At 37.0% G+C, this 16,241-nt stretch overlaps 1 protein-coding gene across 1 annotated transcript; it reads right to left on the minus strand.

Annotated features, from left to right (window-relative positions):
• Nucleotides 1–9,214: 9,214 nt before the first annotated feature.
• On the minus strand, nt 9,215–11,175 carry LOC132933164 (zinc finger BED domain-containing protein 5-like). Its single transcript, XM_060999482.1, has 4 exons — nt 11,169–11,175; nt 9,905–9,973; nt 9,774–9,821; nt 9,215–9,516 (listed from the first exon to the last, which is right to left on the minus strand). The coding sequence occupies exons 1-4, from the start codon at nt 11,173–11,175 to the stop codon at nt 9,215–9,217; spliced, it is 426 nt and encodes a 141-aa protein (XP_060855465.1).
• Between the last annotated feature and the right edge of the window lie 5,066 nt (nt 11,176–16,241).

Genomic DNA, 16,241 nt, shown 5'->3' on the forward strand with positions numbered 1-16,241 from the left:
CATCCCGCAATTCATAGTATGGAATATCTGAATTTTCTAACTTTTCGCGAATTGCAACAATTTGAGAGTCTGTTGATTGTTTAATAGATAATACCTGTTCGAATGTATTTGCTTCCAATATTAATATGTTTTGGACTCTACTTAATGCATCTACATGACACATTTGTTTATTAGGACGATGTACTAATTTATAATCATAATTTACGAGGACAAATATCCTTTTTATTTAGTGTAAGTCTAAGACTATCACAATCAGTTACAATTGTAAAAGGCATACCTTGTAAATAAATATGAAATCTTTTAAGAGCATTAATTATTGCCAAACACTCTAGCTCATGGCTGTGATATCTTGTTTCACAATCAGTAGTGCGTTTACTAAAATTAAATACTGGATGGAAGGTATTGTCATGTTTTTGGTTCTGAACCAAAACTGAACCAAATCCTAACTGGCTAGCATCACAGTGTAATTCTGTTTCTAATAATGGTGAATTAAGACATAGAACTGGTGGAGATGTTAAAAATAATTTTATTTTTTCAAATGTTGACAATTGATCCTCCCCAAAAACAAAATCTTGATTTTTTTAATAAATCATATAAGGGTTTAGCAATAATAGAAAATTTTTTAACGAACCGCCTGAAGTAACTGGCTAGTCCTAAAAAACTATGACTTTCTTCTACATTTTTAGGTATGGGAAAACTATGTATAGCATTAACATTATCTGGATTAGGTGTGATACCTTAATGACTATAGTCCGCTTCACGAAAACTGGCGGGTCGCCGCCGTCGTACCCCGGACCTCACCCAGCCTGTAGACAATGGTTCTCATTCTATGCGACCACCTATTGCGGTCCGGGTCAGCGGCGCGTAACTATTAGCGCTATTGTTAAATTTTAAATGTTTGGCTCTCCTGCGGACTACATTCCACGTTTATCCGTTTTTGAAAACGTATACAGTAAATAAAGGGGTGTTTTATATTGCTGTTGTATTTGCAGCTGCTTTGGCATCGTGTTTTACGGTTTTCTGTGCATTATAGTTCGTTCAGTATTGCTGTGTACACTGTGGCTGTCCGTTGAAATACAAATATTTGTTTCAAAACCTCATTTTTTTTACTATTTTTATATTCTATTTACTATATATATATTTAAAAATGTCATTTAAAGATCACGATATCCATAGCCAAAGAAAAAAAATTGTTTATAATGTTTATTTATTTTTTAAAAAACTATCTGAAACAAAAAAACTCGATTCTGATTTTTTTATAAAAACGCAAGACGTCACCGCTGAAGCATGTGGAATATCAAAACGCTCCATTCAGCGAATATGTTCAGAAGTAAAGAAGAGTAATGAATTACCTGAGTCGGGCCCTTCTTATTCATCTCCACGGACATTATACAAGAGACCAAAACTTGTATCGGAGTTGGATGATTTTGATAGTGAGGTAGTTAGAAGGACCGTACATGAATTTTATGACAGGGGTGTGTATCCTACATCACAATTAATATTTAATTCCGTCAAAAGCAAAATAATAAATTACCCTGGACAAATAACATCTATTCAAAGACTACGAAAAAATTAAAAATTTTCTTATAAAAATGTAGTGACGGTCGTAAGTTTTTAATGGAGCGTAATGACATGATGATAATCCCTAAGATGTAAATTTTTAAGAGAAATTTGTACACTGCGCAAAAATAACGGTCTTCGGCCAATAGTATATCTTGACGAGACATGGGTCAATCAAAATCATTCACGAAGTGTCGCATGGCAACATGACACAAATATAGTTGGTCCAAAATTCCCTACTGGAAAAGGTGGGCGTTTTAGCTTTTTTTAGATATACATATATATATATTAATAGCAAATAGTAAACAACAGTAACAACAGTTTATTGTATAACATAATAATATAGTAATAATTTAGTTACGTATACTGTTAATTTTAAAACAAACAAATTTTAATAGGTAATCATAATTGACGCGGTCCCGCGTAATAGCTGTTTGAATTCAAATAGCCGTTTACGCGGAAAGCCGCGCAACACTTCTCAAACAAACCGCCAATCGACGATGGACGACACCCGCGCCGTGAACCGTCGGCCGGCCGTTGAGGGAACCGGATTGTAATGTCACTAGTTTTTCGACGACCGAGAAAAGAGGTTCTACCCGCGGCCGAGTTCGTTGCACCACCGATCACTGTTGTTATTTTCTTTTCTGTTTCTTTTTTTTAAGTTTTTCTCATATAAAAACGCTTCAAAAATAAACAACACCCGTCGTCTCGTTGTTTATTGTTTTGTGTTTTTTTTTTGTTCACGTGGTCAAAAGACCCCGCACCACCACATCCTCGCGACTCCTCACAGGACCGCGACAACTGGCTCCCCGTACAGGAATCACCGGTAAGTGAAAATGTATTAACTTACCCCTTACTACCACCATCATAAACCCTTCCCGTTGCGCGACTTGGAAAAAAGTCCCCGACGCGATCCGACAAAAACGTGGTTAGCTGGCGAAAACGGAAAAACCGGCGTTACGTAATATATTACATAAGGACGTAACGACCAGCCACGCCGCCCGATTTACGGACGCACCGACTACACCGCGCGCGACGCTCCAAAGTCCACACACACATGACGTAGGTAGGTAGGAACGCAAGAGCGCGAGAGGGCCACACCACCACCGATAACGTCAACACGCGATTACCTGGGACAGAAATACCACATAATCGGACTGCCGTCGCCGCCGCTCAAAGCGACAGCCGCCGTCTTCCCTAATCGCAGTAGTGGGCCGGATAACGCACACACGCGCAGCCGTGACAACACTCTGCGAAAACCGGTTACTGTGATCGCCGGCAAGCGCAATAACAAAACAATAACAACCCACTGACCTACATCCCGTACGCAAATAAACACCGATAAACGGTCAACACAGCTGATCGAAGGAACGCGACGACCGTTCCACCGACAACAGCCACATTTTATATTTTCCCGTAAACAACACCGGAAAAACAACCGGACGTCATGTCGGGAAAATATATTAATGAGTTGACCACCGCGGAGTTGCGCTACGAATGCAGGCAGCGCGAGTTGTCGGATACGGGCGCGAAGGATGATCTTGAAATCCGGTTGATACAACACTTCACGGACCTGAACCTGCAGGCCAACGAAGTCCGGTTTCCGCCTATGGAACCCGCCGGGCATACCGGAAACAACCCGCCAACAGGTCAAATACTTGACGCCGGACAAAGGGAAAACCAACCGGTCGAATCATCACCCGCCCAGCCACCGAACACCACCACCAATAAACCACACACACCCACACACCAACAGGCTATGGACATGATTCAAGCGAGTCGGTCCATAATTAAGGAGGTACGGCAAGCGGCGGAAAACTAGGCGCATGGGCACAGTCTGGAATCGCGACTGACCATGCTCGAGGACTGCATGGCCCGCGTTGGCGACGACCAACGCCGCATTGCAGAGACAATGCGACGCCTTGAAATGGGTATGGCACGCCAAGCACCGGAACACCGACCGGAAGGGACAGCACCGACCCGCCCCCACCACAATGTGTCATCGAACAACACGGAATACGGTACGAGGTACTCAGCGGCACGCGAACCGCCGTCCGCGGGTAACCAACACGCCGAACGTTCGGTACGGTTCGATGACACGCCAAATTTATACCATGCCCCCTCCTCCACACACACCTATGCGTAACAACAATCGACGCTGATACCATACGACGACGAATGTGCAGCGAAACATTCGCTGCCGGAGTTCCTCGGAACAACGCCCGAGGACCCGGTACGATTCATACACAAGGCGGAATCGATATTGTACCAAACGCGTATAGATAGGTCGGCCTGGACTAATATTGTCACGCAGCAGCTGAAGGGTGCAGCCAGTACATGGTGGAACACCATCAGACTACTGGACCTCACCTGGGATGAGTTCCGCGCCGAATTTTTAGAAAAAATCGACAACGTGGAAATACAATCACGACTGCGTCCAGGACCTTAAGTCGGGTTACTGGCAGGTCCCACTTAACCAAAACGCGCGAAAATACACGGCATTCCGGACGCGTCGGGGCCTATACCAATTCCGAGTCCTCCCCTTCGGCCTCAAAAACAGCCCCATGACCTTCGTGCGATTAATGGACGAAGTCCTGAGGGGGTACCTGGACGAGTTCGTCCGCGTATACCTAGACGATATAGTGGTGTTTTCAAACACTGTGGACGAACACCAGTGCCACTTGGACAAAGTTCTAGAACGTCTACAGAGACACGGGCTCACATGCAACCCCGAAAAGTGCAAATTCGGAGCCACCGAAATTTCATTTCTCGGACACCTAGTCACCTCCGAAGGAATAGACAAACAACCGGAGAAACTAGAGGGCATCATAAACTACCCCCCACCAACCAAACTGAGGGACCTACGGAAGTTCCTGGGCGTTTGCAACTGGTACAGCCAGTTTGTCGACAACTACGCGGACACCATAGCACCCCTAACGAATAGACTCAAACAGGGGACCAAATGGTCGTGGACCGAAACCGAACAGGCCGCATTTACCAAAATAAAACGCGCCCTGTACGATTCGCCAAAACTGTCGACGCCAGATTACGGAAAACCGTTTTGCCTACAAACCGATGCTAGCGAAATAGGAGCAGGTGCCGTCCTTTTCCAACGGGGTGACAGCCCGGACGAAAGGCGGATAATCGCCTACGCAAGCAAAAAGTTTAGTGGTACGCAAACAAGGTACGCCGCGGTGGAACGCGAGTGCCTCGCGATAATCTGGGCAACCGACAAGTTTAGACCATACCTAGAGGCCCGCCGCTTTGACCTATTCACCGACAACTCGGCACTCACATGGCTCCACCGAGCCAAAAACACAAATTCCAAGTTAACCAGGTGGGCACTACAGCTGGCTAACCTGGACTACAAAACCACACATGTGCCCGGCGTACAGAACGAGGCGCCGGACATGCTATCCCGCAACCCAACCACCGGGCCACCGGTAGACGAGGAACACCTCGAGGAACGACTAGTAGGAGTACCCACCTCACCACTCACCACTGCTACTAGCTCACCGGCCGACAATCTGTTCGCCACGACGGACCCGGCTAACACCACTAGTGGTCCCACAATCACACACGCTATGCTCGTGACATGGCAGGCCAATGACCCCAATACACGAGACACAGCGCGCAACATGACAACGGACGACCCAGCGCACAATACCGGAAGTACCACGGATAGAAAAAATAAATACATTTTTACCGACGGTCTTCTGCGGATAAATTTGGGCGAACACACACCCGTAGTCATCCCAAAGGACAAGACGCAGAACGTGATCTGGACATACCACGATCACGTACTCGCAAACCACCCGGGCTGGAAAGAAACGTACAGAGCGGTAAAACAACGGTTTTTTTGGAAAGGACAAAAAAACGACATCCGACTGTACGTCAAGTCGTGTCACATATGCGCGTGTACCAAACCACTGAACACGCGCGCAGATGACCCCGCGACCACCAGAATACCCTGACACCCCTGGGAGGTGGTTAGCATAGACCTCATGGGCCCCTACCCGCGTACGAGGAGGGGAAAACAATACATACTGGTCGCCACGGATCTGTTTAGTAGATGGACCGAGGCATACCCCCTCGGAACAGCCACTACAAAAACAATAACCGAAACGCTTGAACGAGAATTCTTTTCACGTTTCGGATACCCCCGTGTGTGCTTAAGCGATAACGGCCCACAGTTCGTAGCAAACGATATGCGTAAAGTGATCGAACAGTGGGGGGCCGAGGGCTGGAAAACTCCGGTATATCACCCGAGGGCCAACCCAGTCGAACGCCGTAACCAGGAATTAAAAAAAGGTCTACGCGCGCTACTCATCGACGGCAACCACAACACCTGGGACACCAAGCTAGCCCCCATTCTTTTTTCGATCAGGAACAGGCGTAACGACCGGACAGGATATCCACCATCGGGAGAGAGGGCAAAAGGCCGGGGGACTGGATACTGTCGCGGACAGCGGACAACCCGATCGAACAAATAAACATGGCTAGGGTGAGTCGCGAAAACGATGTACTGACCGCACCACCGGCAACAGGTGGGCCGACGGACACAAAGTACAAAACAGGTGACACAGTGTACTACAAGGCACACCACCTGTCAAACGCGCACAAAAAATTTCACGCCGGCTTCGCACCGAAATGGTGGGGACCTGTAAAGCTACACAAACGCGTAGGCAAAGGTGTGTTCACCACAGACCAACAGCCAACACGCAAGATCCACGTGTCCTGCCTAAAACACGCAAACACCGCAGCGCCCAAAACACCCCCCTCCCAACCCCCACCCCAACCATAAATCCACAATAGCATTTGGTGTACATCATTTCAGTCGGAATAGCACCAATGGAGCGTCAACCACCAGCCACATCCAGCACCCTCCAACAAGCGGCGGAACTGCTGGAACGCAGCCAGCAGCTGCTGAGGTCAGTCAGCATGGAGGAGGGCACCAACACCACCACGGCGGCACGGGTCCGCCAGATGACCACGGCGCAGTTGCAGCGGGACCCGGTACTGTGGGCCGCCTACACGCGTGGGTGGGAGGACCGGACCGTCGTCTTCCAAAGGGCGACGAGCGGCGAACCCGCAACCGCAATGCGGCTCAATAGGTCACGCAGCCCCAGGCGGGTGACTCGACCGACGGCCACGGCACGACCGGCGACCCGAACTCGACCGGCGCCCCCAACGACAACAAGTCGGGCACCGGCGAGACTGCCTCCCCACCCACTAATGGAGAGACCGGTACCAGCGCCAAGGACGCCGACCATCCCGCCTACAGGAACGCCCGTCAACCCGCGACCAATAAGGGACACCACCACCGACACAACACCACCGGCCTCACTCAACGCCCGCCAGCGCCGGAACAAACAGCGGATGCGGGACTACAAGTCAAAGCAGACGTCCCAGCAACACCGCCTGGAAAAACCGGCGCCAACACCAGCCCCCGTCCCGCCACAGCTAAAACCTGCGACACCGGACCTCACCGTGGTCACGGTACCGGAACAACCGGAACCGCGGAAGAACCAACAGCCGCGACCCCTCAAACCGCGGATATGGAAATATCCCCGGAAGAGGAGGCGGACCTGTTAGGTGAGACCGACGCAGGCATGGCTGGCACTGAAGACATGGAGGTCAGCCTCATGTACTTCAGTCCCCCCACGTCCCCCCAACATGACTAGATACCACCAGGGCCACGTCCGCTGAACACAGCTGGAAAAACGTGCCCACGGACAGGTGTCTACCACAACCACCCTCTGACAACACCGGCAACGGCCGGAACACCACCGCCGTTGGCAGTTTGGTGGGGGAGTATGACGCGGTCCCGCGTAATAGCTGTTTGAATTCAAATAGCCGTTTACGCGGAAAGCCGCGCAACGCTTCTCAAACAAACCGCCAATCGACGATGGACGACGCCGGCGCGCGACACCCGCGCCGTGAACCGTCGGCCGGCCGTTGAGGGAACCGGATTGTAATGTCACTAGTTTTTCGACGACCGAGAAAAGAGGTTCAACCCGCGGCCGAGTTCGTTGCACCACCGATCACTGTTGTTATTTTCTTTTCTGTTTCTTTTTTTTAAGTTTTTCTCATATAAAAACGCTTCAAAAATAAACAACACCCGTCGTTTCGTTTTTTATTGTTTTGTGTTTTTTTTTTGTTCACGTGGTCAAAAGACCCCGCACCACCACATCCTCGCGACTCCTCACAGGACCGCGACATAATATTATAATACATATTTATATATTTTTATAATACTTAATATTAATCTTTTAATTTTTTGATTTCTAACGCCAATTTTTGACACTGGAGCTTAAACAATTTATTTTCTTCCAACCGTTTGGCCACTGTGGCTTGCTTAATGAGTTTTTGGTTCAAAATCTAAAACCATGAAATTTTATTTATTACCAGGCCTGTGAATTTAATTCACAAGAATATCATTTACATGCATGTATTTTTAAAACTGATTATTTTAATATTATAACTATTATTATAAAAATGTATAAATATTATTAAACGCCATTCTTTAAAAAAAAGACAATTATTTAAATAAGAAAAAGCATTTAAACAAAAATGTAAAATAAATATGTACAAGTATGCAGAAAATCGTGAATGCGCAAAAATATTTTTTTGGAAGCACACAATAATATTATTAAAATATAAAAGCTACTTACGTCTAGTTCTAACATAATATTTTAAGGAATTAATTTAAGGAGAAGGTTTAGCGCGATATATGATTCAGAAAAAGGAACAATTAATAATAATAAGAAAGGACATAATACGGATTAGTAATGTGGATAAAGTATTGAAAATATATTTAAAAATGTTGAACTATCAATGTGTTTGTAATCTTTAAAATCCAAAAAAAAATTAAGTACAATTGAAAAATAGTTGGCTACAATTTCATATTTGAATAGATACTTATTACACCAATTTGTTACTAATGCATTATTCAATATTCATATCATTTGAGACTTACCATCTGCATCTGTATTTTAATTATATTCACTTCTTGCAAACTGTATATTATATTTACCTGTAATTCATTCATTTTTTGTTCATGATCTAAGGCTTTTTTTGGCGCTTGACTCTTAGTTCACATTCTTTTAAAAAATGATCCGTTTTATTGCCTTAAACATATTTTGAAGCCATTCCAGTATCAGATTTTACTAAACAAAATCATAGATACATAAGTACATTAATATTTTGGTATAGTATTATTATATAATAAACAAGAGTCATTAATATGTTATAAAAATAATTCAACTTTAATTACAATTCATTTTTTGTATATAGTCAATGCATTATATTATATAAATTAATTTAAACAAACATTTTATTTAAAAAAACAGATTATGAATTATTACATTTTATAATTAAAATCTGTCTTTTATTAAATGATTTTTCTTTACTGTGTTATAGATCAGTGGTTGTCAACCTTTTTGGGTCCACGGCTCCTTTTGATTTTGAAATAAAATATACGGCTCCCATACGAACATTTAAAATAAACAAATTTACATTACTTATAATAATTTTAATCTAACTTTATTTAATGATAAACATGTAATTAGGTATTAATAATAGGAAACATTTTTTTGAGATTTATTTTTTACATACAATTAAAAAATTAATACATTAATAATAATTTTAATTTTTAATGGGACGGCTGTGCTTGTTTTTGTTGCATTAAATCATCAAATCGTGGGGTAAATTTTGATAGTGCGATTCTCATTTCCTTTTCGGTATTTAGTTTTCCTCTGTATTTACTTTTGATAGCTGCTAAGGCCGAAAAACCCGTTTCACATAAGTATGAAGAAGCAAATGGAATTAAAGTCCTGATAGCCTTATTGGCTACGATCGGATATTGCTTCTTCATAGCTATCCAAAATTCTGGTAAAGATAATGATACAAATTTGGATTTTGATACTGAATCTGAGTACAAGTCTATCAGTTGTTCTTGTTCAGTAATTGTTAATTCTATTTTTAGTTTCTATTGCGAACGCGGCTCCCTTGATAATAACCGGCGACGCCCCTGGGAGCCGCGACGCACAGGTTGAAAACCCCTGTTATAGATAATAGGCAAGGCAATATAAATTGTTAATATTAACACGGGTACTCAATTTCAGTGATTAGTGATGACTACAAATTAACTACCTAAGTTATCAAATGTAATAACCTAATACCTCCAAAATGTCAAAATTGAAAACAATTACCTCTATCTATAGAATCTTCTCTTAATGTAATGACAATAGGATTATCATCTGGAAAATGAAGACAAATATATGTAATTTTACATACTAAATGTAAAATATTATTCAAATATATTTGTTACATAGGTACAAACCATTTGTTGTTACAACTTCAGTATCCTCATTTTCTTTGAACACTATGCCTGTGGTAGAATCATTCAGATCTATAGTATTTGGTTTTAAAGTTTACATTTTTGAAAAGTGTCTTTATTAGTTTTATAATTATATTTAACTAATATTATTAGATGAAAAGTTTTCTCTCTCTAACATTAATAAAAAATTATAAAGAATGGCGGAAATGCAGGATATTTAAATGATGGCAGGAGCATAGCAGGATAAATACATCATACATTTAAGGTACTTTAAAATATTTTTAAATTCAATTATCATAGTTCAACCTGATTCAAAAAAATTATAGGTAATATTAAAGATGTATTTAATGTTACTGTGAAACCAATAAATTGTTAGAGCATCAAAACATATTTCAGTTTTAAGATGAAGTTGAATTTTTAAATTATGTTCAACTTACCTCATCTTTATCCCCAAAACATCTTCTTTTTTCTTTTTTTTGTCAGTTCTTCCTTTACATATTGTATATTGTAATTATGGCAGTGGCGGCTCGTGCTATGGAGGACAGGAGCACGTGCACCACCTATATATTTTAAGAATACTAAATTGCTCAACAGCAATAATTGTAATTTGTTTTACATAATATTTATGCAAGGGATTAATATTTATTGACAAAAATGAAAATTAGTTTGTTGATTAATTAGTTACTCATTTAACATTAGGGAAGTACTATAATAGGTGATAGTAGTATACAGGGTGTAACCGATAGAACTGACTTTTGGAATAACTTTTTTTCTGATCAATTTTTTTTTATTTTTTTTTTTATTTATCATTTATAGACCCTAGCGCTACATGTATAATTTATTTTTTCTTTTGTTTATTTTTTAGTATTGAAAATAAAAAAATTTAAATTAAATTAAATACTTTTATAACATATTCAAAATTGCCATTTTTTAAGAATATTATTTTTAAGGATTGTAGCGTTTAAATTTTTTATTTTCATTCAGTCGTTGATCCAATATACCCAATTAAAAACTGAATTATACGAGGCGCTTGTTGTGTATTTGTACACTTGCACTTATTTAGTGATGATAAAAAATATCAGGGACATTGATTGATAACAGGTACTACACTAGTAATAATAACAAGCTGTTACGGTTATTCTGATAATTTGGTCTTACTGATTAGCGACTGGTTCGTTGGTTATAAACTGTTAACGGACCTGGTTACTGGCGTTATTCTCTGTTACCCTGTTATCAATTATAGTGTTGCGTTGTTGTTAGCCGTTACTGGTCATGTTATTGATATTTTTTAATTGTTCTATTTGTTCTTTTCTAATAACACTAATAACTAATAAGTCTACAACAGTTGTAAGTAACTGTTATTTTCACCATTAATATTTATGATTTTAACTGTTATTTTTTGAGAACAGTTTGTAACAGTTGCCGTCACTAACTTATTAAGCGTTGCACGTTGGCAATCAGAGTATCAGCTGATGACTTATAAAAGTAATACACTAAGGATACAGTCTACAAAAATAATTTACATTTTTAATAATACGTCATAAGCTTCACGTTATACGTACAAATTATATTCCTATGCAAATAATAATTTAGTTATTTCTATCATGATTCTTTATTTCTGTGGTTGTTTTATGCTAAATAACGCAAATGTTCGAACCATAAATAAGAATGTAATGATGCTTATAACAGTTGTGGAAATTCAAAAATCGCAAAAAAGCGCTGGTAAGTATATTTTTCACAATATTATACAAAACTTAAATAATTATAACTTATAATATATAATTTGTTAATAGTTACTTTTGGGAATTTAATCATTAACGCATTAAAAGAATACGACTTCAACTTAATATCAAAATTTTTAAAATGATGTTAGTATGATGAAAAAAAAACCCTTAATCTATTATTCATTTATTCATGATTTATTTCTATATACATATATTATGTAATTAAATTTTATTTTTTTTTAGAAATATTTATTGTTGAAGCGGACTCGGCCAAAAAGTTGGTGCTTGGTAGCGATTAGGTGTGCCTTTTTTATTGTCCTGCATTGGGCACCTTGGTGTATTCTATAACATAAAAAAAAAATGTTATGTCAAGTTAAACTAAGTTAATAGTTTAAATATTAGATACTTTATTTTTTTCGCCTTGCCAGTAAGTATGTCTGGCTTTAGCCTTTCTCACTAAATAGCGATCTTCCACGGACTGTTCTTTGAGTGAGATCTTTTTTAAGATCTCATTGAAGTCACTGTGCTTTGGGCACCACCATTCATCGCATTTCTAAACAAAAAAAATATTACTTTAAGAATAAATAAAACTTATAAACAGTGATTTTTTATTATTGAACACTTATTATTTCAAAAAGTTTAAGTGTTTTTTTGTAGTAAATTATTACTTCAGAATAACTAATATGGCTAATGTCTGGATCAGAGTATGTAGCAGTATCTATTGTTAAACCTTCTACTTTTTTACATACTTCATCTACATTTGAGCTAGTAGTTTGCGTAAGAGCCTGTAATGATTGGAATACATATTATTATAAATTTAATTTTAGTTTTTTTAATTGTTGTTATTTATTATTGTTTACATTTAATTCACAATGGTTCACTGCAAATTTCTGTTTTAAATGTTCCTAAAAAAAAAAATGACAGTATATTTTTTAATTTAAACGTGTGTATAATTATTAATTATGTAAGATTAAAACTTACAATTTCTTCTTCCAAACTTAAATTTTTTGTTTGTAGTAATGTCTGTAAAGAAATGTGTTTAATAGTTACAATTTTTTTTCTGTTTTTTTTTTTTTTTAATATACAGTTTAATAACTTACAACTTTTTCGGTCAGCCTTTTTTCCCTAACTTTCAATAAAACCTAAATAATTAATGTAAATATTTTATGTTATTTGCTTTTTAATTATTATTATTACTATTATTATTATTTGTCTAATTTTATTATAATAAATTACTCATTTACTATCAATATTTTGTATATTTTATGTTTATACTTTAGTAGAGAATATTGATTTTTAGTAACTTACAACTTCATCTGTGTCGGATTTTTTTTCTTTGTCTACTACATTCTGTTTTAAATTTTCCTAAAAAAAAATAATAAAACAGTATATTTTATAATTTAAACATGACATGTGTATTTGTGAAATTAAAACTTACAATTTCTTCTTCCAAAATTACATTTTTTGTTTGTAGTACTTTCTATAAAAAAATTTTGTGTTTAATAATTTCAAATTTATTTCCTGTTTTTTTTTTTTAATATACATTTTAATAACTTACAACTTTTTCAGTCAGTCTTTTTTCCTTAACTTTCAATGTAACCTAAATAAGGAATGTAAATATGTAATTTTAAGTTATTTGCTTTTATAATTATTATTATTATTTGTTTAATTTTATTATAATCACTCATTTATTATCAATATTTTGTATATTTTATGTTTAGACTTTTGTCTTTAATTTAAATCTTAGTAGAGAATATTGTTTTTTAATCACTTACAACTTCATCTGCGAGGGACTTATTTTCTGCGTCCAGTTGAACCACCTCCTCTGCATGATGATTGCTTTCATTTTTTTTTTCCACTAAAATGTTTTGCAATGTGTGATATTGCTGTAAATAATTATGTAAAATATGTACCTATTCTGAATGTATTTTTAAAGTATAAAGTAAAGTATGCAAAATAAATGTATTCTCTACCTATAATTTAAGTGTTAATATTATTACATATTATATGTATACCAGTGGTTTTCAACAAGCACACCTAGGGAATACTCATGGTACCCAGTTTTAAAATCACTATTATATACACTTACTTGACGCAATTTATCGATTTCCTCAAAGCTTTTTTGAAGTTGGTTTTTATAAAAATCTACTTCTGTTTCCGTGCCATTATCATTTTGATACTTAGTATACAACTCTCCAACATCTTCAAAGGTAGTCATTTTCAATATTGTGTTCACTATTGTATTGTTTGTGATGGAGTAATAATGTTTAACAAGCTTATCTTAAATCTTATCTTAATCCCTACTCAATGTATAGACTTATTTTAAGATTTTATTAGGTTTTTTTATTTTTCACCTATTGCTAAAAACAATATTGTAACCTCTTTTCAAATTTTATTTATTAAAGTTTTTTAAAAAATTTTTTTGAAGATGTCTCCTACTTTCAGTTTTATTGAGTATTCTGAAATATTAGAAACTTTTTATGCATGCCATAAAAACGCGTTAAATGCTTCTCGTATGTACTTAGAAAAATACCCTAATAGAAGACAACCTTCAAAAAATACATTTATCAATGTTGAGAAAACACTGAAGCAGACAGGTATTTACAAATAAGTATAAAATAAAAAATAAGTTATTTATTCTTATACATTTTTAACATACAATATGTTTTATTGAATTGAAAAATATATATAAAATATAACACTTAAAATTAAAAAATATATTTGTCAAAATTATAAGTCAATAGTACATACACAATCACAATCAACATTAAAAAAAAATAAAATTCTCTTATTTTTAACTCTAGGTAGCTTTCCGAATGGTCTTCATAAATCAAAAAATAATGTCACATCTGATGAGCGACATTCGGTTAGTATCTTGGCTGCGTTTAGTGTTGATCCGCATGCTTCCACAAGGTCAATATCCAGGCAAACAAACATAAGCCATACCTCTGTACACCGTATTTTAAAGACCAATTTGTATCACCCGTATAAAATACACTATGTACAAGGTTTAAAACCTTCTGACCCAGAGAGGCGATTAGAGTTTATAGCAAATATGGTACTGCTGTATGAAAATAACCAAAATATTATTTCAAACATATTATGGACTGATGAAAGTTCATTTAATAATAATGGAATTGTTAACCGTCACAATTCGCATTATTGGAATAATAATAATCCTAATTGGACACGTGAAAATAATGCACAAGTAAGATGGTCTACTAATGTATGGTGTGGCATTATAAATAATCAGTTAGTAGGACCTTATTTCTATGATGGCACATTGACTGGACAGCGATATTTAGATTTTCTTCTTAATACTTTGCCGAAGTTGATGGAAAACATACCTCTTGAAACTCGAGCCAATATGTGGTTCCAACAAGATGGTGCTCCAGCACACAATGCTAATATAGTAAAAATATTTTTAAATGAGCAGTTCAAATCAAAATGGATGGGCACTCAAGGTCCACTGAAATGGCCTCCACGATCTCCAGATTTGACTCCATTGGATTTTTTCTTGTGGGGTCACGTCAAAGATATTGTTTATGCTGAACAGTCAACGTCCTTGGCAGATTTGAAAGAACGGATAACATCAGCTTGTAATAAAGTTACACCAGAAATGTTGAAGTTGACAACTAATTCCATTATGACGAGGTATGAGAAATGTGTAGCGAGAAATGGAGGACATTTTGAAAATTATGAATAAATGTTTACATTAAAAAATTTTAATAAAAGTTATAAAATAATTGTATTCATTTGTCAAAAAGTCCATAACCCAACATAATTCTAAGAGTAGTTATAGGTCAAATCACACAAAAGGCCGTTTGTAGGGGAGAAGCTAGAAATTAATAACATTTTTTTACATAACAGTATTTAGAATAGAGCAGCCATACATTTATTTCAAGTCGTTTACAAAACAACATTTTTATTAAAACATGTTTTTAAATATTTTTTATCCATATAATTTTTTTAATTTTTTACTTTTTCCAATGACAACATTAAGTTTTGAGAATTTTATATTCCAAAACAGAATGTGATTATAATAATTAATACTAAAAATATGAAATAAAATAATTTTTTAAGAAATGTATGCTTGTAATGAATAATTGCTATTGTATTATTTGTATACCTAATACACATAATATTCATTTAATGTCAAAACTATCTTGTGTGTGAATAAGCCACATAATGGACACTAATTTAATATTAAATTATCAAAAATAATAGGTGCATTAGTTATCAATAATTCTACTGGAGTATGGCCTAATTTCCGTAATGCAAGTTTTTGCAGAATTTGGGTAAGGTCATAAACCAACAAAAAATATTAACACTTGACACACACACTACACTTGATAAAATTATAAAAATTAAATGTACATATATTAACTACTCTACATTTAAACTTATTTAAGGGCTACGGACTTCAAATAAAACAAATACAATTAGTACAAACATAATTAATTTTTCATCTTACATTTTTTGAAAATAAGTTAATTAAAAATTGGAAATGTCTGATTAATTTTTTTTTAAAATGTTAAATTTTCTATTTTAACAACCTCATAATGCTACTTATGAGGAATTGTATTACAATTTAATAACATAACCTTTAAGTAGGC

The sequence above is a fragment of the Metopolophium dirhodum genome, chromosome 1 (assembly GCF_019925205.1).
Source record: "Metopolophium dirhodum isolate CAU chromosome 1, ASM1992520v1, whole genome shotgun sequence".
Classification (NCBI taxonomy): domain Eukaryota; kingdom Metazoa; phylum Arthropoda; class Insecta; order Hemiptera; family Aphididae; genus Metopolophium; species Metopolophium dirhodum.

What these genes read in the sequence shown, in the direction of transcription:
- LOC132933164 (XM_060999482.1), bottom strand. An exon ending in TGAAGTTGTAACAACAAATG is followed by an intron (nt 9,822 to 9,904) that starts GTTTGTACCTAT and finishes TTCATTTTCCAG; the next exon opens with ATGATAATCCTATTGTCATT. An exon ending in AGAAGATTCTATAGATAGAG is followed by an intron (nt 9,517 to 9,773) that starts GTAATTGTTTTC and finishes TTACTGAACAAG; the next exon opens with AACAACTGATAGACTTGTAC.